The sequence below is a fragment of the Sturnira hondurensis genome, unplaced genomic scaffold (assembly GCF_014824575.4).
Source record: "Sturnira hondurensis isolate 20B ecotype Veracruz unplaced genomic scaffold, ASM1482457v3 Scaffold0018805, whole genome shotgun sequence".
In the NCBI taxonomy this organism is placed as follows: domain Eukaryota; kingdom Metazoa; phylum Chordata; class Mammalia; order Chiroptera; family Phyllostomidae; genus Sturnira; species Sturnira hondurensis.
In genome coordinates, this window is record NW_028091436.1 from 1,715,512 (window position 1) to 1,738,580 (window position 23,069).

Below are 23,069 nucleotides of genomic sequence, written 5' to 3' on the forward strand. Positions count from 1 at the left end.
GACGCTGCGTCACCCTCCGGAGAGTGGCCGGGCCACAGCGCAGTTGGCAGGCTCGGCCCCCCGTCTGTCTTCTCCCTGGGCAAAGGCAGCGGAAGCGCCCAGCCCCTGCTGGTCGCCGGGACATCGGCCATGCTGGGCCGGGGGACGGCAGGCCACCCGTGAGGGTCTTCAGCTGGGGTTAGACAAGCCCTTGGGGACAGGCAGCAACTGCACCCAGGCCCCCCAGATATGGGCCGATGCTGCTAGGGAGGGACAGGGCAGGGCCAGCAGCCTCCTGGGGGTGATTCGCCTTCTGTTTGCAGGACCCACCGCACCCTAAGGAGCTGAGCGGAGCCTGACCATGGCAGGTGAGCCCCTCCCCCAGGTGCTCCCTGGGGGCGCTGCGGCGGGGCTCCACCCTGGCAGGGGCTGTGAGTCTCCGTGCTGCCCCGTGCGGGACAGGAGGGGCCCTGGCTCCCGGGGTCTGTGGGTCGGAGCCCCACCGTGCTAAGGCGCCGTCTCCCGTCCTCCGTGTCCCCAGGTAAGCCCCTCAGGAAGCACGGGGTGACCGTCCGGCAGCTGGTGGAGGACGTCCCTGCAGGGTGCAGCCTGCCGGACTTCGAGCAGAAGCCCGTCACCATGGCGCTGGCAGAAGGTGAGGCTGGGGTGGGGCCAGAGCTGCCCAGGGGACCCCGCTGCCCCGCCTCCAGCACGCACAGCACCCCCTGAGCCCCCGGTTCTCAAGTCCTCACCAGCCACACCACAGGAGCCTGCCTGGGCCCCCGGGAAGGGCAGAGTGGGCCGGGGGAGTGAGCCCAGGCCACGTGGCTCTGAAAGGAGAGGCATCTGCAAGCGAGACAGGGAGATGCTGGGTGCAGGGAGGGGCGGTGGTTGTGTCCCCCTGCCTGGCCTCCAGCCGCTGCAGCGTCGCGGTGCCACCCGGATTAGTTCCCTTGGGCTCCTCCGTCCAGACGCCCACCCCTCCCCGGTCCCCCAGGCTCCCGGCTGGGCTAAAGCGGCCCTTCCCCCTGGAGAGAAGTGCCCAGCGGGGTTGGGGGACAGGCCGGGCTGGCCAGCGTGCCAGCTGGCGAGCTGCCCGACCATGCAACACCCTTCAGTGTACAACCTTCGGGCATCAGAAAATGTGACGCATCACTTCCCTAAACCGGACCCCAAGTCCTCAAGAGCAAGGTTGGGGGGACTCTCTCACTGCTGGGAAGGGCCCCCGGGGTGTACACCTCCCCCTGCAGAGCCGTTCGGGGGCGAGGGACTAAGCAGTCCTTGGAGGGGAGCAGATCCCAGGCTTCCGGGCCGAGCTCGGGGTTTCGGGACCAGGTCCTCTCAGCACGCAAGAGCCAGTCCTCTCTGGGGTTGTCACTTCCACACAGAGAGTGACATGAGAGCCACAGAAGACTCATCCCCTTCTCAGCCTGGGGACAGTTCTTCAGACCCCTCATCCCCGACACTTGCAAAGAAAGGCCCGTCCCTCCCAAGTCCTGCTCCCTGGGGACAGTCCCTCCCTCAAGGACAAAACTTCCTTGCCGTGCAAAAACACCGGCCACCCCTGGGTGCCAGGAGACAGGCGTGTGGGAGCCCCTGAGCCGGCCGACCACGCCAGCCGACCACTTCCGGAAGTGGATGGTCAAGATGCCTAGGCCGTGGGGGTCACACACACTGGCGACTCAATAACACACTATCACCCTCCCGGCCCGTCTCCCCCACCCCAGGGAGAAACGCCATCTTCCGAGCGGTGGTCTGCGGGGACCCCACGCCCGAGGTGCGCTGGGAGAGCAGCAAGGGAGAGATCAGTAACTCCAGCAAGTACCAGATCTTGTCCGCCCCCGGCAGCAAGGACCACGCGCTGCAGGTAAGGGCCCTCCATGGCCCCCGCGGGCCTCCCCGGCCTTCTCTCCCCCGTGGGGCTGCTCCTGACCTCCAGCTCTGGAGCTGGGCTGTGGAGTGACAACCCTGGCCCACCGTCCTGGATGGAAAAGTCACATTCTTTGAGCATCTCTTTGCTCATCAGGGAGTGGGGGCAACAACAGTGTCTGGTTCAAGGTCATTGCAAGCCCCATGGGTTTGGGTAAAGCAGCAGCCAGTGCCCTGGCCTCCAGCGGGCACCCACCCATGCCGGTCAGTATGAGTAAGAATCGTAGCTGCCGATCGTGAGACACCTACTAGGTGCCGGAGCTCTAGTAGGAGCCTGGACTGACCGCTTTCCTAGGCTATGTCTTGTGACCCTGACCACTCACTGCTGTTCGAGGTATTGTTATCCTCACCTTAGAAGGAAAGAAGCAAAGGTTCAGAGAGGTCAGGGAACTTGCCCAAGGTCACAGCTTGAAATGCACTACAGAGAGGACACTTGGCCCCCGACGTGCCTGCAAGACGGCTCCCTCTGCCTCTGGCAGAAGCCGGTGTGTCCGCGCTCCGCCGTGGGCTGTCTCTCCTGAGGAACGCCAGCAGCTCTCTGGGCACGAGGACAGACCTCTGTGCCCCTCGCCCACAGCCATGACCAGTGACAGAGGAGGGGAGAGGGCCGGCCCCACTCTTCCTGCCCTCGGTCTCCCCACAGATCAATAAGCTGACCGGTGAGGACACAGATGTGTACCGCTGCATGGCCGTGAACCTGTACGGAGAGGCCGTGTGCTCAGTCAGGCTCACCGTCATCGAAGGTGGGCTCGTCCCCTCCCTGCTTCGGCCACGGGGGGCGGAGAGGAGGCAGGAGGCTGTGCCTGGGGAGGAGAGGGAGCACCGTGGCGGGGGACGTGGGTGACGGAGGGGTGGAGATGGCTGCAGGGCCAGCCAAACAGCCGTGGGTGTCCCTTCACATGGGAGTCAGCTGGGGCCCTAGAGGGCGCACCCCTCACCTGTGCCACCACCTGGCCACTGTAGACCACTGAGTGGGTCGCCCCAAAGGGGTGGGGTGTCAACGTGTATGTCAGGCACACCCTCTACCCTGCTCATCCCTGTGGCTGGGCTGTGCCCGCACCTTGGGGGACAGGGAGGCCAGGGCCCTGGTGCGCCTTGTCCTCAGAGAGACGTTCAGTGTGCCTGGCTTCTCCCACCGCCGGCCCAAAATGACACCCTCCTCTCCTCCCCGATGGTCAAGTTGGCTTTCGGAAGAAACGGAAGAGGGAGGAGCCCCAGCCAGGTAGGTAGAAGGGTTGTCAGTGGTCTCCTTGGTAACTTTGGGGGGATGGGTGGCTCCTTGTCTGGTGCCCCCAACTTGGCCAGGCCCACACGGGGGCTTCCTGGGCCCTCACCTGTCCCCAGACTACATGGCCTCCTTCATCACCCTCCCACTCCGCTTCCTAAAGGAGAGCCCTGCCTTGGCCCCTGGGACGCCCGCCCTCGGGCGGGGGCCTCACTCCCCCTCCTTCTGCAGACCTCAGGCAGGAGCTGATGGACTTACGGAGCACGCTGAGGTGGGTGTGGGCCTGGCGGGGGGGTGGCGGTTCCAAGGTCCCCATCCCTGCAGCTTCTGTTTGCATGCAGGGCTCAGCCGGGGAATCCACCCTGGGCACAGGCGGGGGGCCAGGCTGCAGGTGCAGATGGGAGGGGAGAGGGTGCAGGGAGGAGGGGCTCTGGGTGCAGCTTGGCCACTCCTGAGCTCTGTCCGGAGTGAATCATCGCTCCCCCCCACCCCGCCCCGAGGCCTGACTGGCTCCTTGGTAGAGCGGGCACTCCACCAGCACAGGGAATTTAAAGCAACAGGAGAGTCGCCCCTGGAGACATCTCGCTTGGAAACCCACCCAGACAACCCACCGTGCACGCTGTTAGGTGCAGGAGGCTGGAGCCGCGGTCAGCCCCAGACTCCAGTCAGTGTGCCCCTTCCCTCGAGAGCAGAGAGGGCTGCCCCGCAGGCCCTGCTGGGGGTCAGCTCCTGAGGCTCCCAGACCTCTGACCTGCCGGCCCCGCTCCCCAGGGCCCCGCCTCCCACCGCCCAGAAAGTCGTGGACCCAAAGCAGGTGTGGCAGCTGCTGCTGTCGGCGGACCGGAAGGACTACGAGAGGCTGTGCATCAAGTACGGCATCGTGGACTTCCGCGGCATGCTGCGCAAGCTGGAGACCATGCGCAAGGAGCAGGAGGAGAGGATGGCACAGGTGCCCGCGCCCGCGCCGGCCTCGCCGGCCAACCCCGGCAGCCGGGCCTGGGGAGGCCAAGCCCGGAGCGGCCTCCGCCCTTGTCTAGCCCCACTGTGCCGTCGGCTTTGGCTTTGAAACCCATCTGTGACGCTACATCTGGGCTTTGGAGGGACAGGGCCCCTCTCTTCGTTTCCTTATTCTCAACCCGGGTGTTAGAGTCACGCCCCCCTCACGGGGCTTGGAGAGGGTGTGCGGAGAGTATGAGCCGAGTGCTGGCACTTAGTAAGGGCTTCTGTCAGCCATCACCATCGTCACCGTCACCACCATCAACCTCACTGTCACCACCGCCATCATCACCATCACCACCAGCACCACCAGCATCACCATCATCACCACCATGACCACCATGACCATCACCACCACCACCACCACTGTCCACCCTCATCACAGACCTTGGGGACCTGTCTTGTTTCCAAAGCCTTCTGAGGAAGGTGTTTCACGGTCCCCATTGGCCTCCCAATTCCAATGACGTATAAAGTACACGGGAAGTTCTTTCCTGTGTCCCGAACCTGACTACAGTCTCTCTCTCACTTTCCTTCTGGAAACACAGACAGTTAGATTTCACCCTCCTGAAAACGGCATTTAACCAACCCTGCCATCCTGGGCCTTGCTCTCTCTCCTCCGAACTTTCTCGTCTGCTTTAACGCAGGCCCCAGCCCGGGACTCAGCACAGGGCCGGTGCTCCCCTCGCATTTACGGGGCAACACAGAGCCTTCCTGCGTTCCTGGAGCCCTGCACACACCCGGGTTCTCTCTTGCTCCCCCCTGCCCCGCAACCTACTATCTCCTCTTGGAGAATTTTCTGCCTCACAGGGCTGCCTGTCCCACTTCTGAAGTGGGGGGTGTGTGTTGGACTGAGCTTTTGGGGGTCTGGGGTAGAGGGGGCTGGGGTGCCCTGGAGCAAGCTCTCCTGGGGGCTTTGTCTCCCCTAGTACCTCCACAGTGCCTCCGACATGACCCACATCACCGTCAGCAAGAGGGGAGTCGCCTCCTTTGGAATGGAGCTGGACCTCAAGGATCCTCAGAGCAGGATCTCCTTGTGCAAGGTGAGGCAGGGGGCCAGCGAAAGGGGCAGGCTCTCACGGGGAGGGGTGCTGCAGGAGCTGGGGCTGGTCCTCGGTGTCCCGGGCGCCCCTGCGGGGACCGCGGCATGCACAGGTGGTGAGCCCTGCATGCTGGCTGGTGTCAGGTCGGGCCCCGGGAGAGACATGCCACAGAAGGTTCTCCGACCGGGACCTGCGGGTGGAAAGAGGTTCTGAGAAACTGCGCCCCTTCTCTGTGGGCTCTCTCCAGAGACGGGGCCATTCCTACCCAGGCTCCAGGGGCAGTTGCCCTGCACCGGGGCAGGTGGAAAGGGCAGCAAAACACAGCCCTGGTTCTGTGGTCAAACTCGTCCTGGCTCCACCCCTCACTGGCTGTGCCTCAGTTTCCTGGTTGGTGACGGGAGGGACCTGTAGGGCCAGTCCCACGTGGGCACCATGAGCTGATGTGTGAGGAGCCCTCCCTCACTCTGCCCCGACCTCCTCCATTTTCCTCTGCTCAGTGGCTCCCTCTGCCTGCCAGCTCGTTCCTGAAACTCACGGGGCCGTTTCCGACCACCCTGTGCGACACTGGCCCCCAGCCCGACCTGGGCACCCCTGAATCCGCGCACTCCTCTCTCTCCTCGCCCAGGAAGCTCTACCGCTTCCTAGCACGCTGTGCATTCCCTACTCCAGACGTTGGGCATGTGTCTGTGTCCCCGGGAGCAGGGTCCCTGTCTGTCACATTCCCTTATGTGTCTGTCCCAAGTGCCTGAGCAGAACCCGGCACACGGTGGGCATCTGAGTGCTGGGCACTGGACTCTGCGGTTGGAGTCGTGGGCATTGCTAGAGGGTTCATTTCCCTGCAGTCTGTTCACAACACCCCCACCCACCCCCCCACCCCATCTCCTCTAAGGCCCAGGAGCACTGGCCGGGTGACTGGGCCAGAGTGGGACCGGGCAGGAGGTCCTGAGGGCCCGCAGAGGCCCCGAACCCCCTCTTGTCTCCGGGCCTCAGGACGGAGAGGAAATCCCCTTCAGCTCCGACAGCAGCGCCAAGCACAGCTTGCAGCAGCTGGGGAAACACTACAGCTTCCAGATCCAGGACGTGCGCCCGGAGGACGCCGGCATCTACGAGGTCAAGGTGGAGGACGTGGAGATCTTCACCACGGAGCTGGAGGCCGACAGTGAGGGGCCGCCCTGCAGGGGGCAGGGGGCGGGGCTTTGGGGCCCACAGCAGGCACACGGGTGCAGAGAGATGAGTGTGACAATGACTATGGGGAGGGGAGCCCATGACTGAGGGGTTTTGTGATGACTTCTTTCTCAAAGTCTTGGCCAAGGTCGGTGGATCTCGGCCTGGGGACTGGGCCGTGCTGGGCCGTGCTGCCCTCTTCAGCCTCTGTGGCCGGCTCCTTCCTCAGGCCCGCCCTCCTTGCCCATGACCCCTAGGGGCCTCCGGGTTAGCCCATGGTGCTGGCGCCCAGGCAACGCCCTGCCTTCCAGACCCCTCCCCACACCTGGGCACTGTCCCTCCTTCCCCCATCCAGCCTGGTCCTGTTCCCACAAGCAGCCGAGTACACGCCACTGCTGGGCACCCGAGCACTGCGGGGGCCAGTGGGCCGCAGGAGAGGCTGGGGAAGGAAGCCGAGGCGCGTGGAGGGAGAAGGGGCGAGACCCCCGCAGGCCTGGGTGTGGAGCCCGGCGGGGCCTCCTCTCAGCCCAGTGAGACCGGCAGGCCCTTCGACTTCTGAAGCCTGTACTTTCTGACCTGTAAAAGGGACAGCCACGCCTGCCTCGGAGGTGACTGGGAAAACCGATAAGGTGCAGACGCGGGCAGAGCACTCACTCGGGGCGCACCAGCGTCCTCACGCACCCACCTTACCCCCGGGTCTGCCTTGGGATTTGGAGTTAGAGAATCCAGACTCAAAAAGAGTCTCCGTGTCCATAGCCTAGTTGCCACCCCCCTTACCAGCATGGGGGACAGAGAGGACCCGTCCAACGTGGGGTCACGTTGGGTCCCCCTGCTGAGCTGACTGCCTGTCCCCACTCCCCCGACAGACATCCCGCCCAGCGTGGTGGTCCCGTTGACCGAGACCCACTGTGAGGAGGGGGGCGATGCCGTCTTCGAGTGCGTCCTCTCCAACTCCTGCCCCGACGCCTCCTGGAAGTTCCAGAACCGGCCGCTCCGGCCCAGTGACAAATATGAAGTGTCTGTTACCCCCGACGGGCAGACCCACCGGCTGGTGGTGAAGGGAGTCTGCTCCTCGGACGCGGGCCCCTACTCCCTGGACACCGGGCTCCAGGCCTCTACCGCCTGGCTGGTGGTGGAAGGTGAGTGGGCCCCGTCTCCCTGCCTCCGCCAAGGCCAGGCGTCAGGCCCAGGGCGGCACTCAGGAGGCGGGGCAGGGGCTGCCTTTGGCCACACGTGCCCTGGGTGGCACCTTCACTCCTTAGGCCTGTCCAGTGGCCCCGCAGTGTAGGGCTTTCACAGCCAGCCCTGTCCCCCTCAGCTGCCTCTGCTCCATGGGGTCTGTGGGATTCCTCTGGGGACACAGGTCCAAGGTGGCCCCGGGGCCCTGGTCAGGGCTTGAGACAGGGACCCAGGTCCAGTGGGTGAGAAGTCCTTGGAGGAGGCCCAGGAACCCCAGCCTCGGGGTCAAGGGCATCCAAGGAGACAAGGAGCAGCCGGCAGGGCCAGTGGGCATTTCGAGAGCACATGACGACTCGTGTACTTCCTCCTGGAGTCCTCGGGAGCCCCCACGTGGCAGCGCGGGGCGGTGGGTGCAGGACCACTTGTGTCTCTGCTGGGAAACCGAGGGTTGGGAGATAGTCACTTGGGTTTGGACAAGTGACAATCAGCCCGACTTCATGGCTCTTTTCTCTGTTTCTCCATGGGGGCCGCGACCTGTCACCAAAGCTGGCAAGGACAAAGGCTTTCTGCCCACAGGCACCGACCACCAAGTTCAGGCGCAAGGAGCCCCAACCACAGATGAGGGAGAGTCCAGGAGCCCCAGGGGCCAGGGTGGGGAGCCCAGAGAGCAGGGCCCCCTGGGGGGCACCCTTGAGGCTGCTGGGCAGTCTCTAGGGCTCCAGCTCACCGCTGGCCTAGAGGGAGGCAGCCTTGGGGGGCATGGCCAGTCCTCGACAGGGGATGAGGGGGCAGCTTGGGGACCTGGGCAGGCAGGAAATGGCTTTCCAGAAGCAGACGGACACAGGACCACTCTCCTCGGAGAGGACCAGCTCTATAGGGACAGGGGCTGGGACACAAGCCTCGAGGAGGGGCCCCGCCCACAGGGAGAGGGTGCAGGGCTGGGCCGCCGGGATGGTCACCAGCTACAGCAGGGCAGAGACAGTGATGGGGACCGGCGCGGTGGGTCAGCAGGGGTCTGGGGTGCTGGGTCCCAGCCCCATGTGGCTGGAGGACCGGAGGGCAGTGGGGAAGGACAGGGACACAGAGGGGACAATAGGAGCCAGCAGGACAGGGACAGCCAGGGACAGCTCTGGGGGGCTCAGCTGGGCCCTGGAGCAGGAAAGAGGGCCTTGCAGGGGGAGCAGCCCGGTCCTGGGGGGTCTGGGCCAGAGGGGGAGGGGGCGGAGGACTTACAGCGGGAGGGGCGCCTGGGGCCGGCTGGGAGCGGCTCAGCGGCAGGAGCACGTCCAGGTGCCCTGGGGTCCCCTGAGAGCAGAGGGCCCAGCTCGGAGGCAGGCAGGGGCCCTGGGGCCTGGGGCTCTCGGGGACGGGGTGCTGGTGACCAGGGGGAAGCCCAGGGCTTTGGGGCCCCAGGGCCGTCTGTAGGATGGATACCCGGCGGCCAGGACCTTTCGGGCCCTGCGGTTTTGGGGGGCAGAAGCCTCCTGGGGCGTGGGAGTGCTGAGGACTCGGGACAGGAGGCAAATGGTTGGAGCCCCCGGGGGCCTGTGGGTGAGGGACAGGGCTACAAAACTCGCCCTGAAGGCCCTGGCGGTCCTGGGGGCTGGACAAGCGAGGGCCGTGGGGCACTGGGGACCTCGGGCAAGGCGGGGGATGGCAGGAGCCTCCAGGGCCCCCCCGGGAGGACAGCAGGTCAGAAGGGAGCTGAGGGCGGTGGCCGAGTGGAGGCAGGGGACCCAGGATCTTGGGGTGATGCAGGGTTCCGCCTCAGCCAAGTGGGGCTGCAGCCTGGGCCTGGCACAGAGGGACCTGGGGGCGGGAGCGCGGGGGCAGCTGCTGCCCAGGCACCCAGGCTGACGGGGTCTGGTCAGAGGGGCGATGCCAGCAGCCACCAGCTCACTGGCTCCCCGAACCAGAGTGCTCAGGGGCCCTGGGGGACTCGGGGAGGTGTGGATGGAGCAGGAGGTCGGGGGGCCACGGGGCCTGGGCCAGATTTTTGTGACGGGTCATGGAGCTTCGGGGAAGGAGGGCCCAGAGGCGGAATGGGCTCTGCTCCCAGACCCGGGGCCGCCGGGGAAGCAGGGCCTGAGGAGGGGGGCGGTCGGGGGGATGGCTCACGGGTGCCTGGGGACAGGTGGGCTGGAAACCGAGACGGCGGCGACTGGGCACGGAGTGGGCCAGGGACTCCTGCTGGTCTCCAGGGGAGCCCTGAGGGAGCCAGGGTGCACCCAGAAACCTGGGATGCATCCAGAGCCCAGGGCGATGCCAGCCCTGGGGGGAGAGGGGGGCTTGGGGCCAGGACAGCAGTGGAGACCTCAGGAGGGAAGCGCGCAGCAGCGGAGCCGGGGGCCTCGGGGAGTCCTGGGCCTTGCGGTTCACCTGGAGCAGGTGGAGGCTTTGGAGCCTCAGGGGCGATGGGGGCCCCTGGAGAAGGAGGCCCTGGGGGCCTGGGCACCCTGGGAGCAGGGGGCAGAGGGAGTGTTGGCACCAAGGGACCAGGCACCGGGGCCCCTGGAACTGGAGTGGGTCGCTGGGGGGAGTCTGGGCGCCCCGAGGCACAGGCTTCCGACAGGCTCGGTTCTGAGAGCCAGGGGCCCGGTGGGCTGGGCCGTGGGCCAGGCCGTGGGGAAGGGTTGGGGGTCCCAGGGTCGCAGCTTGTGGAAGGTTCTGGAGGAGAGGCGAGGGGTCCAGGGTCCAGGGGGACGGGGTCAGTGGAGGAGACAGGCTTCAGAGACGGTCCAGGGGGCCTTGGAGGCATGGGGTCCGGGAGCAAGGCAGGTCACAGGGATGGGACGGGGGGTACTGGGGCCATGGAGTCAGTAGATGGGGCGGGTCACAGGGATGCTTTGGGGGGCTCTAAGGGAATGGGGTCCAGGAATGAGGCAGGGCTCAGAGGGGGCTCAGGAGGGCCTGCAGAAACCGGGCCAGAGAGTGAGAAGGGCTACAGAGACGGTCCCAGGGCCGGAGGACTAATAGGCTCTCTGGGCTCAGGGGCCCACGAGGGTGGGCCCCGGGGAGGAGAAGCCCAGGGGCCCAGGTCAGGGAACCGGGCCGCATCAGAGGGGCCTAATGGAGGCACCAGCTCCGCAGGGGACCCCCGGAGGGGCAGGGGACCGGGGCTGGTGGACGGGGCCGGTCCCGGAGTGGGCTCTGAGATGCCTGGAGCGGCAGACGCTGCCGCTGGGGAGGGTGGGTCTGCAGGCCAGGCAGGGGGCATGGGGGCTTCTGGCTCTCGTGATGGTCGGGGGCCAGTAGACGGGGACGCCTGGGCAGGGGCTGCCTCTCCGGGGTCCAGACACGGAGGGGACTCCGGGAGGGCAGGTCCGGGGGCAGCAGGCGGGCATGGGGCGGCAGGCCAGGGGGCACCGGGGCCTCAGGGAGCAGAGGGCTCGCTGGGGGGCAGGAAGGTGGCAGAAGCATCGGGGACGAGCACAGGCCAGGGTCTGGATGGCGGCCCAGCGCCCAGGGAGAGGGGCAGATCCGTGTCAGACGCTTCAACCGGGCCAGGGCTGAAGCATGCTCGGGGCACAGGCAGGAAAGACCAAAGGTCTGAAGGGGGCAGTGCGGCAGCCGGGACCCAGCCGCCGGGCTCCGGGGGTCCGGCGGGGGTCGCAGGCCACGGAGAGGCTGGTCGGGGGCAAGGCCCGGGGTTCCCAGACAGCACAGCTGCTGGCCCGAGGGACTTGGATGGAGCCCGGAATGGCCTGGAAGGTCCTATGGGCAGCAGAGACTCTGGAGGCAGATCCAGGGACATTGAGGGCCTGGGCTCCCCACTTGGCCGAGGACAGAGAGGAGACAGGGGACCCCTGGGGAAGCCGACACCCCTGGAGGCCGAGAATGACGAGCGCCAAGGCCCAGGGGCCCTGAAGGAGGACAAGGGACGGGGAGCGGTTGAGACTGGAGGGTCAGACAGGCCCGGCCCACTGGGGGGCAGGTCCCGAACACAGCGGGGCACCAAGGGCAGAGCCCCAGAGGGGCAGACATCGGATGACACCAGAGGCCAGGGACAGCAGCCTGGAGTAGGGGACGCGGGGTGCGCCGGGGAGACTCTGAATGAAGACAGGAGCCAGGGGCCCTCGCGTCACCTGGGGGGCAGCAGAGGTCGCACAGAGGGCAGGCTGGACATCGATGGTCAAGAGGAGGACGCCACCCGGAGTCCCCGATCCAGACGCAAGCCGGCCACTGGCGGTCTCTTGGAGGAAGCCCGAGGTGGGTGCTCTTGCCCCGCTGGGGCTCCTCCACACACTGGGGAGCCTAGCCCAGTCCTGGTTCCGCCTCCTGCCCCATGCAGTATCCCCTGCCAGGACTCCCCCCATTTGGGGGGCTCCTACCCCCTGGTCCAGGAAGCACCCCTCCCCTCCTTGCTCAGGTGGGATCCCAGCTAAGGGGCTGGGAGTCTCCTGGGTGTCTGTCCAGACACACAAAGTCCGAATCCGAGTTGTCCCACTGACTCAGTGGGTCACCCTGACACCCATCTCTGAGGCTCAGGGGCCCGTCACCCCCTGCACCCCAGGTCTCCGCGCTGGCCAGGTCCTGCTGAGAAGAGTGGGGGGCTGCCTGCTGCCCCTGTCAGAGTGTAGCTCTCAGGAGCCAGTGGCTTTCCGGGGTGCCATGCGGGCGACGGCCAGGGAGGCCGGGCCTTGGGGGCCTGAGCGACCACCCCCAGCCTCTGTCTGTGTCTCCCCAGGCCCCCGGGGCCACTTCTCCCAGGGCCTGGCTGACACGGAGGCCAAGCTGGGGGAGGCAGCCGTGCTGTCCTGCATTCTCAGCCGGGACCTGGGACCTGGCGCCTGGTTTAAGGACGGAGTCAAGGTACCATCCCTTCGCGTCTACCAGCCAGTTGGGGGTGGGGACAGAGGGCGGCAGAGGGGGCACATTTGTCCTCCGTTGTCCCAGTGCCTCTGGGAGTTTAACAGCCTGGGTGTTTACAACGCCGAGGACTTCAGACTCCTGTGTCCCGGTCACTGCCCCCCGCCCTCCGCCCCGAGCTCTCAGCTGCCCCAAATGCCGCTTCTGCCCCAGCACCTGTCGCCTTCTGAGCGCCCTGCATGGCCCCACACAGAGGCCACCCTGCCGGCCTCGCCGGGCGAGATCTCCTGGCCCTGGGACAGCCATCTGTCCTCCAGTCTGGCTGTCATCTCAGGCGGGGGCCCGTCGCAGTACTCCAGAGCTCAGGCTTCCAGTGCCACATGTGTGGCCGCTGGTTCCCTCTACAACTGGAGGCAAGGATGGCCCCCGGCCGAGCGAGGCTGCAGCGGCCACGCGGGGAGGCGGCAGGGCAGAGTGTCCTTGCAAGGCTGGCCCGCGGTCCCGTGTGGGCCCACCTGGTTGCTGGGCCTGGAGGCGGCCCGGGCCGTGGCTGACGGGCGCCGCCGTGGCTGACGGGCACCGCCGTGGCTGACGGGCGCCACCGTGGCCTGTTCCCAGCTCGACACCCAGGATGGCCTGGTCGTGGAGCAGGATGCTCTGGTCCACCGGCTCCTCATCGCCCACGTGCAGGAGGCCCACGCGGGCACCTACGCCTTCGAGGTCGGCGGCCAGAAGAGCGAGGCCACCCTGACAGTCCGAGGTGAGGCCCGGCCCACCCTGTCCCACCTGGCCCTTGGCCCCAGGCGATACGGGGACAGCCGGGGGTGTGGATGGCCTGCGTCCAGTTTGGAGGAGACGATTTTAAAACTCATTGTCAGGGGTCCTTTCTGCTGGAGATGAGACCCCCTCCATTAGCCCTCACGAGGTGGGGGTGGGGCCCCTGCCTCTTGGCCCAGACTCTGGTCTCTGGGTCCCTCCTCGCGGGCCCCAGGCGCCAGAGCCCTGGCCTCTTTGACCCCTGGCCCTGTGCCCTCCCTAGACCCCCCTGTCATTGCACCGGATGTGGCCGAGCGGCTGAAGGAGCCGCTGGTGGTGAAGGCCGGGAAGCCGCTGACTGTGAAGGTTGCCTTCCAGAGCCGCCTGCCTGTCCAGGCGTCCTGGAGGAAGGATGGGGCCGAGGTGGACAGCTCTGGCGGCAAGCGGGCCCAGGTGGCCCTGGGCGACGACTTCACCCGGCTCTGCCTCCCCAGCGTCAGCAGGAAGGACAGCGGCCGCTACAGCGTGACGCTGAGGAGCAAGGGGGGCTCCGCACAGGCCGACGTCACAGTGCAAGTCATAGGTGCCTGCCCACCTCCCAATGGCCCGAGCCACGGCTCCGGGCTTCAGGCGCCCCCTGCTGGCTGTTTACACACGGCCTGTGGCTGCTGGTCCCCTGGTCACCCTCCATGGCCTGGGTGGGAAGAAGCAGTTCCCACAGATGGAGGGCTGGCTGTGCTGACACAGGACAGGCCCTGGGTGGTGTCCTAGGAGAGCCTTGCTGGGTGGGATGGGACCTCGGCGGGAATGGTGCCCGAAAGGTGGGCAGGAGGGTGGAGGGGGGCGGCCGGCCCGGGCTGGCACTCCCATTGGGGCTGTCCTGAGCGTGTGTTTGTATGCAAGTGCATGTATGTGTGTGTGCGTGTGCGTGCATGCAAGTCCCCAGGGCAGGCTTCTCTGCTAACAGGGGGCCCAGCTGGCTCAGCTGCAGCCCCCCTGACGCCCACCCCTCCCTCCGCTCTCCCGGGCCCCAGACAAGCCCCAGCCACCCCAGGGCCCCTTGGAGGCCCAGCACTGCCGGGGATCTGGGGTCTGCCTGCGCTGGCGGCCCCCGCGGGACGACGGGGGCCGGGCGGTGGACCACTACGTGGTGGAGAGGCAGCAGGCCGGCCGCAGCACGTGGCTGAAGGTGGGCGAGCCCCCCGCCGACAGCACCAGCTTCACGGACGCCCACGTGGAGCAGGGCAGGAAGTACGCCTTCCGAGTGCGGGCCGTGACCTCAGAGGGGCCTGGCGAGGCCCTGGAGTCAGAGGAGGTCCTGGTGGCTCCCGAGGGTGAGAGGACCGGCTGGGGCCAGGCCGGGGGACCATTCTGGGCGGGGAAGGGCCTCCGGCCCGTGGAGGGCGCTACGGGGCCTGGGATCCAGGTTGATGGGGTCCCTCCCAGCTGTGGCCCTCCAGGCAGAGGGGACAGACACGCAGCACCCACTCTCAGGACCCTGGGTGGGCTGGCGTCATCCTCCGTGGGTGCCCTGTCTGGAGCCTTCTTCCTGAACCAGGGGCCCCGCTGTGCCCCTGGGATGCCGGGTTTGTCTGTTTCTGTCACTCCCCGAGGAGACAGAACGGTGTCCCCAAGCACCAGGCTCAGCCCCCAGTGCTTCCCAGGAAGGGACAGCATGTGCCCCACCGGATGTCCCACTCCACCCCTGGGTTCAGCCTCTGGCTGACCGCCCCCTCTGCCCCCAGCACTCCCCGGGCCCCCCTCGGCCCCAAGTGTCCTGTCCGCCTCCAGCAAGAGCATCACTGTGACCTGGACAGCGCCGCGTGGCCCCGGCAGCGCCCACCTCCTGGGCTACCTGCTTGAGAAGCGCAAGAAAGGAAGCAACACATGGACAGCCGTGACCGACCAGCCCGTGCCGGGTAAGTGGTCGGCGCCTGGCCTCCCCACTGCTCCAAGGCAGCCCCCGAGCCCCGGGTCCTGGTGCGCCCTCTTGCCAGATCCAGTACCCTGGAGGCCCCCGGTGGCTCTGCTCCTGGGGACATCGGGCAATGCCTGACCATTTCGAATGGTCACCACTGAAGTGGGGGAGTGACACCCCATGTGAAGCAGACAGAGATGCCGCTAAACACCCTGTGACACACAGGACAGCCCCTCCCCCCACTTCCCCAGCAAAGACTCACGCGGCTAAAATGTCCACCGTGCCGAGGGCGGGAAGGCCAGGGTTCACGGGTGTCTAGGAAGGAAGTGGCGGTGGAGCGGTCGCCCTGTCCCTCCGCCTGCCCAGGAAGCTCTCTCTCTTGCCCAGACCTCAGTTCTCACACCTGCAGGGTGAGAGGTCGAGCACCTGCCCGTGACCAGGGGCACGTCCATGGCGGGGACTCGGGCCTGACACCCGGGGCAGCACCCTCCCCAGTGGAGGGTCCCCACTGGTGGAGGGTCGGGTCGGGGCCCCAGGCCTGTCTTCTCCAGGCACCGCCTGCGTCCCAGTGGCTGGGCCGTCCGGGGACACTGACGTGGCACTGATGTGGCCTCCACAGAGCGCAAGTGGACCGTGACCGACCTGCGGCCGGACTGCCAGTATGAGTTCCGGGTCACGGCTGTGGCTCCCTCCGGCCCCGGGCAGCCCGGGCCCCCGTCGGATCCCGTCTTTGCTCGGGACCCCATGAGTAAGTGGGGCGGTGACCCAGAGTGAGGGTGGCGGGGGGACGCGGGGGGTGGCCGTGGAGCTGGTGGGACAGGACAGGTGGCCACAGGTCAAGGACAGTGTCAGGGAATGGCCAGGAGGGCTGGGAGATCAAGGTCGAAGGTCTCGCGGTGAGGTGTAGCTTAGGCGCTGGGGAAGGCTCCGGCCCCACACTGAGACCACACGGGCCTGGGGCCAGGCAGCCAGGTCACATCACCTCCCTCACCTGGGCAGATGGGCCCCCAACTGACCCACTGTCCCGTCCTGGAACCGCATGCTCCCCTGAAGGAGGGGCCGTCATCTCTGCAGGGCGGGCAGGGTCACAGAAGCCACTGCTGGCTGCTCACCGGAGGGACTAGCCTGCCCAACAATGCCGTCTGCCCTTGAGGAGCCTCCGGTTTAGAACAGCGCCTCCCTGTGGTCAGTCCCGGGAACAGCAGCGCCCCCCCCCCCCCCCCCCCCCAGGAGCTGTAGACACCGAGACTGACAGCCACGGCCAGAGGTCCGTGACCAAAGATGTTTGACGTGCAGCCAGGAAATCCCCCGTCCTACAGGAAGGAGGCCGGCCCCACTCCATCATTTGACCCAAACTTCCCAAATCTAAGCAGAGAATACCTCTTCCACAAAACACCTTCCAAACCCTCACGGTTAGGCACACAGCTGGGGAAGGCAGCTCTGGACCCCCCGTGGGAGGCAGGGGTGACCAGCAGCTTAGAGCTCAGGCACACAGATACAGGATGCTAGTGTCTGGGGTCTCACAGCCTGAGACGCCGCCCACGGCAACGCCAGGGGTCAGGAGCCCCAGGAGGGTGGTTCGGGGAAGGGGACGGCAGGGGTCAGATACGAGGAAGGAGTCAGGGAGGCTGCCTGGAGGAGGCGCCATTCCTGACACTCCGCTGCACCCGGCCAGGACCGCCTGGGCCCGTGCGGGACCTCCAGGTCACAGGCACATCGCATGCCAGCATCAGCCTGCGCTGGGCCCAGCCGGACTCGGGGGACGGGGACGAAGCGCAGGGGTACGTGGTGGAGCTGTGCGCCTCGGACAGCCTGGAGTGGGCCCCGTGCCACGCCGGCACCGTGCTGGCCACGACCTACACAGCCAAGGGGCTCCGGCCCCGGGAGGGCTACTTCGTGCGGGTCGTGGCGGTGAATGAGGGGGGCCGCAGCCCGCCCACAGCGCTGGACGTGCTGGTGCACGCCGCGCCCGTGTCTGGTGAGTGCCAGCTCCCCGGGGGACCCTTCCGTCACAGATCTGCGATCCCCTCCCCCCAAGTTCAATCATGTGATGCTTATTGAGCACCTACCAGGTGCCAGGCAGGCTCTTTCTCAGAAACGCTTTCTCGTGACAACTCGTAAAACTCCCACGAGGTCCGTGTTTGTAACCCCCGTCCACAGACAAGGCCCTCTGCCCTGGGTCTCAGGCCGGCTGGGACAGAGACAGGGTTTAAAGCAGGCTGCCGACCCCCGAGGCCGGCCTGGCCCCAGCACCTCGGCTCCCCGAGCCCAGCCCGGAAGTCACAGGCGCTGCCCAGCACAGTCCACTCGGGGACCCGGGGCCCAGCCTCCTGTTGTCCACAGGTGGCCGGCCTCGCTCCTCAGGCTGTGGAAGCAGCCGGCCCATCTCCAGCTCAGGCCGACCCAGGCCACCGCAGCATCCCCTGGTGTCACCGTGACAATAAGGGAGACATACCTAGAGATCAGACACTGTACCCGAGTCCAGAATCCCGGGGCCTTGTCCAGGCTCTGCCCCATCCCTGGGGGCCGAGGCGGGTCACCTGCTGCGTCAGACAGGGTGGCCTGGCCTGGCCTGCAGAAGAAGGGGTTGGCTGAATTTCTCTGCGTCCCCCTCTGCTCCCACCTCACCTGACCCTTCCCGCCCAGCTCCCTCTCGGCCGTGGGTGGACACCCGTCCCAGGGGCCCCCTGCAGAGGGAGGTGACAGGCCATCTCGTGTGTTGCAGTCTGTCCCAAGTTCCTCATGGACTCCAGCATGAAGGACTCGCTGATGGTCAGAGTTGGGGACACGGTCCGAGTGCCCATCACCTTTGAAGTGAGTGCGTCTGCCTTGCGGGCGTGGAGAGGGGGCTGCTGTGCCGAGGGAGCCAGACACAGCCCTCTGGCCCCCAGTCAGTGTCTAGGGCTCACGCCGGGTGTCAGGAAGGAGGGAGGAGGCCGCCCTTGAAGGCCCAGGCCCCTCCCGGGCCCCGCTCCTCAGCCCCGCTCACAGGCCACGGCTTCCCCTCCCCGGCCCCCAGGCTGCCCCCCTGCCGGAGGTGACCTGGCTGAAGGACGGCCTGCTCCTGCCCAGAAGATACGTGACCTCCACGGAGGACGGCCTCACGCAGCTCCTGGTGCCCGTGGCCAGCCTCGCAGACAGCGGCGCCTACACCGTGGTGCTGAAGGGCCTGCAGGGCGAGGAGGCCACCTACACCTTCTTCCTCAGGGTGGCAGGTGAGGCGGCCTGGGCCAGGGGCCGGTCCCCACTGTCCCGACTCCCAGGTCGGGCTGCGCAGAGACCTCACCCCCTCGGTGCTGATGACCGACAGGAGGGGAGGCCCGGGGAGTCGGGGGGCTCACTGTGCTCCTGCCCAGGAGCTCGGGACTGGGAGCCCCCATGGGGACTTCGATTAGTCATGCTTTGGGGTCTCAGAGGACAGGCAGTCACCCCCTGCTGTCCCTCAGAGCCCCAGGGAGACCTGCCTGCGGTTCTCATAGGAGGTGCGGCTGCTGTCCCCACGGCCCGCCCGGGAGGTGGTCCCCAGAAGGCAGGAGCAAAGGACCAGCGGGGCTCTGTCACCCGGCGGAGAGAGCCCGGCTGTCCCTGTCCTGGGTCAGGTCACTTACAGACCCAGGGGAGGCACCTGCCCTGCAGACAGCGCCCTCTGGTGGCAGATTCCCACCCAGCAAGCTCACCCCCCCCCCCCCCCCCCCAAGAGGCAGGGACCCAGGGAGGGTCACGCAATGCCCACGGGCCTCCGGGCCTCTGCAGGCGCCCTTCTGGGTGCCCCAAACCCGGCTCCTCTGGCCTCTGACCCGCAGTGAAGCCGATGGCGCCTGGGCCCATCACCCTGAAGGAGAATGTGCCCGGGACGGTGACGGCCGAGTGGGAGCCGTCCCCCAGCGAGGCCAAGGGCGTGCCTCTGCACTACACGGTGCTGACGCGCTGCTCGGGGAGCGGCCCCTGGCGCGAGGCGGCCAGCCGGGTCTACACGAACCGCTTCACCCTCCTGGGCGTCCTCCCCGGCCGCGAGTACTACTTCCGAGTGGTGGCCAAGAACGAGCTGGGAGTCAGCGAGCCCTCCGACACCAGCCAGCCCTGGTGCTTGCCGCGGCAGCGAGGTGAGCCCCGGGGGCGGGACTTGCAGGAGGGAGGTGCCTGTGTTCCTGTAGGCACGCCCCGCCCCGCTGCCCCCAGCCCGCCTGTCCCACTCCTGTCTGACCCCGGCTCCCCCCCAGACACGGTCACAGTGAAGGCCGCCAGCCACCGGGAGCCCAGCCGGAGCCAGAAGCCCTGGTTCGCCGTGGGCCTGCGTTCCCACCTGCTGCCGGCCGGCTGCGAATGCCGCATGAGCTGCGCCGTGCGGGGCTGGCCCCCACCCCGCGTCACCTGGTTCAGGAATGGCGAGAACCTGGACGGAAGCCCCGTGGTGTATAGCATGGACACGCTGGGCGTGTGCTCCCTGGTCATCGCCAGCGTCTCCCTCGAGGACAGTGGCCTGTACAAGGCCGTGGCCGAGAACGCTCTGGGCCAGGCCATCAGCACGGCCACGCTCCTCGTCACAGGTAAGGCACACCCCCCGCCCCCCACCAAGGCCGGGCTGGGGAAGGAGGGGGGGAGTCAGAGGAGGGGCCCACAGGGGACCCATCCCCTCGAGTGATCAGCCAGGATGCCGTGGCTCTCTGAGTGGCTGCCTATGGACTTGACTTGAATCTGGCTGTCGCTGGCCCCCACTGGCCCCCCTGGGGCCCTGACTGGCTGACATGCTGTTGGCGCTGTGTCATCGATGAGCCACTCTTGGCACAGGGGCTTCATGTCACCCACCTCGGCTGCCCAGGGTGGGCTCGTGACACCATTCAATGGGGAGAACGGGAGGGGCCGCTTCCGTGTCGTGCCTTCCTGAATACACCCACATGTGGACCTTCAGTGCCCCCAAAGCCACGCTGCCCCTCTCGTTGGTAAACTTCCCAGCAAAGCAAATGACACGTGTTGGTAAGAAGACGTTTTCCCCGTAGAACTGAAACATCCTCTAGTTGGAACAGCCGAACAAATCGATAGATAAGCAATAACCCAGAACCCTGTAATTATTCAGAATCGTCCTCTGTGCCGCTCTGGCCCAGGGCTCCCTCTCACTCCCGGGCCTGAGCTCTCTGTGCCCAGCACTCGAGGAGCTTCCCGGAGCCGGGGCAGACGCCAGGGTCCGAGGGTCGGTTTGCCCTGGGGTCCGGGAAGGGCTCTGCCCGACCTCTGAGAGCACCTGGGGGTGCTCTTGAACCCGCGGCCCCAGTGGCAGAGCTCCCAGGCCTGACCCCCTTGCTGTGTGACCTTCACAGTAATGGGGGCCGCCGCTCCTCCGGAACCAGCCACAACACCCCTCGCTCTGTGTCTTCCAGACCCCAGCTCCTAGCCCGGGGCACCCTGGGCTGGCCCTGCCGGCCACATGGACACAGAAGGTGAAGTCTCCGAGCCGACCCCCACACTGGCCGGGAGCCCGTCCTCAGGGCTGGAGGGCACTGCCCAGAGCCCTGGGGAGGCCAGAGGGAGGGGCCGCTGGGAAGAGCCCACCAGGAAAGCGTGGAGTTTCGGGGAAGAAAAGGAGAATGTTAGGCCTCCCAGCTCTGCTGAGCAGCGTGGCGGGAACCTCCCGCCCCGTGGGGCTTCCTTCCTCCCTCCAGCCCCAGGGAGAACCTACCTGCCTGGCGGGCTGAGCCGTGGGACGCAGAGCGGGCCTCCTGTAGCCCAGGGCGGGGGCAGCGAGGGGGGCAGCTGGTGGGGGGAGCTGGGTGGGGACAGGCCTGGAGGGCAGGCGTGTGCGAGGGAAGGGGATCTGCTTTCTGTGCTTTTCCTCATTAAAGTGTTAGGCAAATCCGTGTGGAGTGAGCTGGAGGTTGGAGCGCCGGAGAGCTGCATGGGGCAGGGCCTTCGGATTGGGCTCCAGTGTCGGGGGAGGGGCAGCTGTGGAAAGAATGGGGTCAGAATCCGGTTACAGCTAGGCCCGCACAGCCCACTGGGGATGGGGGGTGGGGGGTGGGGGGTAGGGGGTGGGCACCCCTCTCCTAGGCCGCCTCTCCGGCCCTGGCAGGCCTGGGCCTGCCCCACACTTCACACAAGCGCATCCCCCAGCTGCGGGCCCTCTGTCCCAGTCCGACCGTGGCTGGGGCTCTGGGGGCCAGCAGCTCAGGCTGCAGGCAGCAGCCTCTCCTGTCTTCTGGGGGACCTGCGGGCCACGGGTAGGCAACCTCAGCCTCCTCTTCGTCCCCGGGTCAAGCGGCCTGCCATTCCGAACTTGACCACCAGGTGGCGCCATTGGCCCTGCAATGACTGGGAAGATTGCAGAAGGGGAAACCTGGGGACCGCAGTGGGGGCCAGTGTTGGAGCTGGGGCAGGGGCACAGGGAAGGGGACAGAGGGTGGCCTGGGGCTGGTGGGGGCACTACTGGGCCTCTCTGGGTGCTTTCTGCCGGACACAGGAGGGCAGCTCCGCAGAGCAGACCTCCCTCCTTCCTGCGTCCAAAGCTGGGGCCTCCCTGAGGTCACGGAATGGTGTGGTGGACGCAGCCAGAGCACAGCCCCTCTAGGCCCGGGATCAGCTGGCCCACACAGGACTCCAGGGGCCCATCGCAACACCATGCAGCTGAGGCCCAGGGGGAGTGGACAGGGCCGGTGGCAGGGGACCTGAGGTCGGACCTGGCCAGGGTCACGGGCGGCTGCCTCGTGGTGTGCGGCCCTTTCCCCGGCTCTCGCCTACTTCAGCCGGGAGCTGGCCAGGAGGGCGGGCCTCGGGGTGCGCCCGGCTGCTGACAGATGGTTGCATCCCGGGACACCGTGTCCTGGGTGAGGTGCCTGGGATGTGGGGCACGGGCAGGACCCCAAGGGCAGGGGCAGGCGTTTCTCTAGCCTGTGCCTGTAGCTGGAGCCTGGGCGGCAGGCGGGGGCTGCCCCCACACCCACGGGAGGGCACCGCCCGGCACAGCCACCACGTCCACGCACCCTGGGCCTCACCTGGAGGGCAGCCTTCCCCTGTCCACAGAGGCCCAGACCCTGACGGTCCTCAGAGGAGCTCTGTTCCTGGGGGACCCCTGAAACGTGACCCTGCCCCAATGTCCCCTTCACCCTCTCTTCCCAGCTTCCACGACTGGCTCCCCCACCCAGAGGCCTGTTAACCAGGCCGGGTCTCCAGGGCGCCCTCTCGGTGGGCTACAGAGAAAACTCACAGGTGCCCCTGAGGCAGGAGCCCACCCGCACCCCACCTGCCCCGAGCTGTCCCTGCTCCGACACCCACTAGACCACGGCTGCGGAGCAGGCCTGACTCCACGGGGCGGTGGACCTGGTGGACCGCTGCCCTCTGCTGTGCTGTCCATGTCTGTGGGCAGCCTCCCCAGGATGGCCTGCCCTGAGTCCAAAGGTCCGAGCAGACACATGTGCAGGACCTCTGTCTGCCCCGGTGGGAGGGTGCTTGCTGGCCTCCCCTGTGCTGCCATGCTGGACACAGGAGGTTGGGACGCGCAGGAGATGGGTTTGCCCCGGGGAGGGGTGGGGCTCTCGTCTGCTAGAGGGGACAGCACTGTGGCTATGCAGTTTCCTGGAGGCTCGGCCCACCCAGGGAGCTGCCACCCGGGAGCCTTCCTGCTGTGGGACCAGCTGTTTGTCCCTGGGGAGGCCCAGCCTGGCTGTGGGGTCTGGACGCCTCGGGAAGGACCCTGGGTCCCTGGGGTGCTCGTCACGGGGCTTCCCCCACCTCTGGGCCTGGAGAGTCCGCGGGCTGGGGAGGGGACCGCCGGGCACACCTGCCCCCCCACCGGCTGCGTCAGGAATCTGTCTGCACTTGCTCTGGCTTCCCAAGCGATGAGACAGCTCCCAGTTTGCCGCCCCACGCCTCGGGCAGCTCACGCCCTGTCCTCTGGGGCTCCCCGGAGACCCCTCCGCAAGCGGCCCTTGGGGTTCGGGGCCCCAGGCCCTGGGCTCAGGGGAAGATGAGGAAGGCCCAGGCCGAGTGCTTTCTCTATCGGGCTGCCCCCAAAGTTTGGTCGGTCGGCCAAAAAGTCTGTTCGCCTTTCCATCTGATGGCTCTAGTAACATTGTTGTTTTCAATT

The 23,069-nt window shown here is 67.1% G+C and overlaps 2 protein-coding genes across 2 annotated transcripts in view; one reads left to right on the top strand and one right to left on the bottom strand.

Annotated features, from left to right (window-relative positions):
* Positions 1-3,891, bottom strand: part of TMEM9 (transmembrane protein 9) — a 29,681-nt gene extending 25,790 nt beyond the window's left edge. Inside the window, exon 1 of the mRNA XM_037070573.1 lies at positions 3,885-3,891. The gene's annotated coding sequence lies outside the window, so the exon portion shown is untranslated. The remainder of the gene's footprint in view (positions 1-3,884) is intronic.
* Positions 300-20,722, top strand: IGFN1 (immunoglobulin like and fibronectin type III domain containing 1). Its single transcript, XM_037070574.1, has 24 exons — positions 300-347; positions 521-634; positions 1,707-1,846; positions 2,552-2,651; positions 3,089-3,130; positions 3,365-3,410; positions 3,905-4,082; positions 5,056-5,169; positions 6,160-6,328; positions 7,200-7,472; positions 8,059-8,112; positions 11,608-11,721; positions 12,200-12,324; positions 12,940-13,081; positions 13,361-13,660; positions 14,112-14,411; positions 14,823-14,996; positions 15,615-15,743; positions 16,671-16,973; positions 17,721-17,809; positions 18,015-18,210; positions 18,799-19,098; positions 19,216-19,542; positions 20,371-20,722. The coding sequence occupies exons 1-24, from the start codon at positions 341-343 to the stop codon at positions 20,382-20,384; spliced, it is 3,750 nt and encodes a 1,249-aa protein (XP_036926469.1). The 5' UTR covers positions 300-340; the 3' UTR covers positions 20,385-20,722.
* The last annotated feature ends 2,347 nt before the right edge of the window (positions 20,723-23,069 follow it).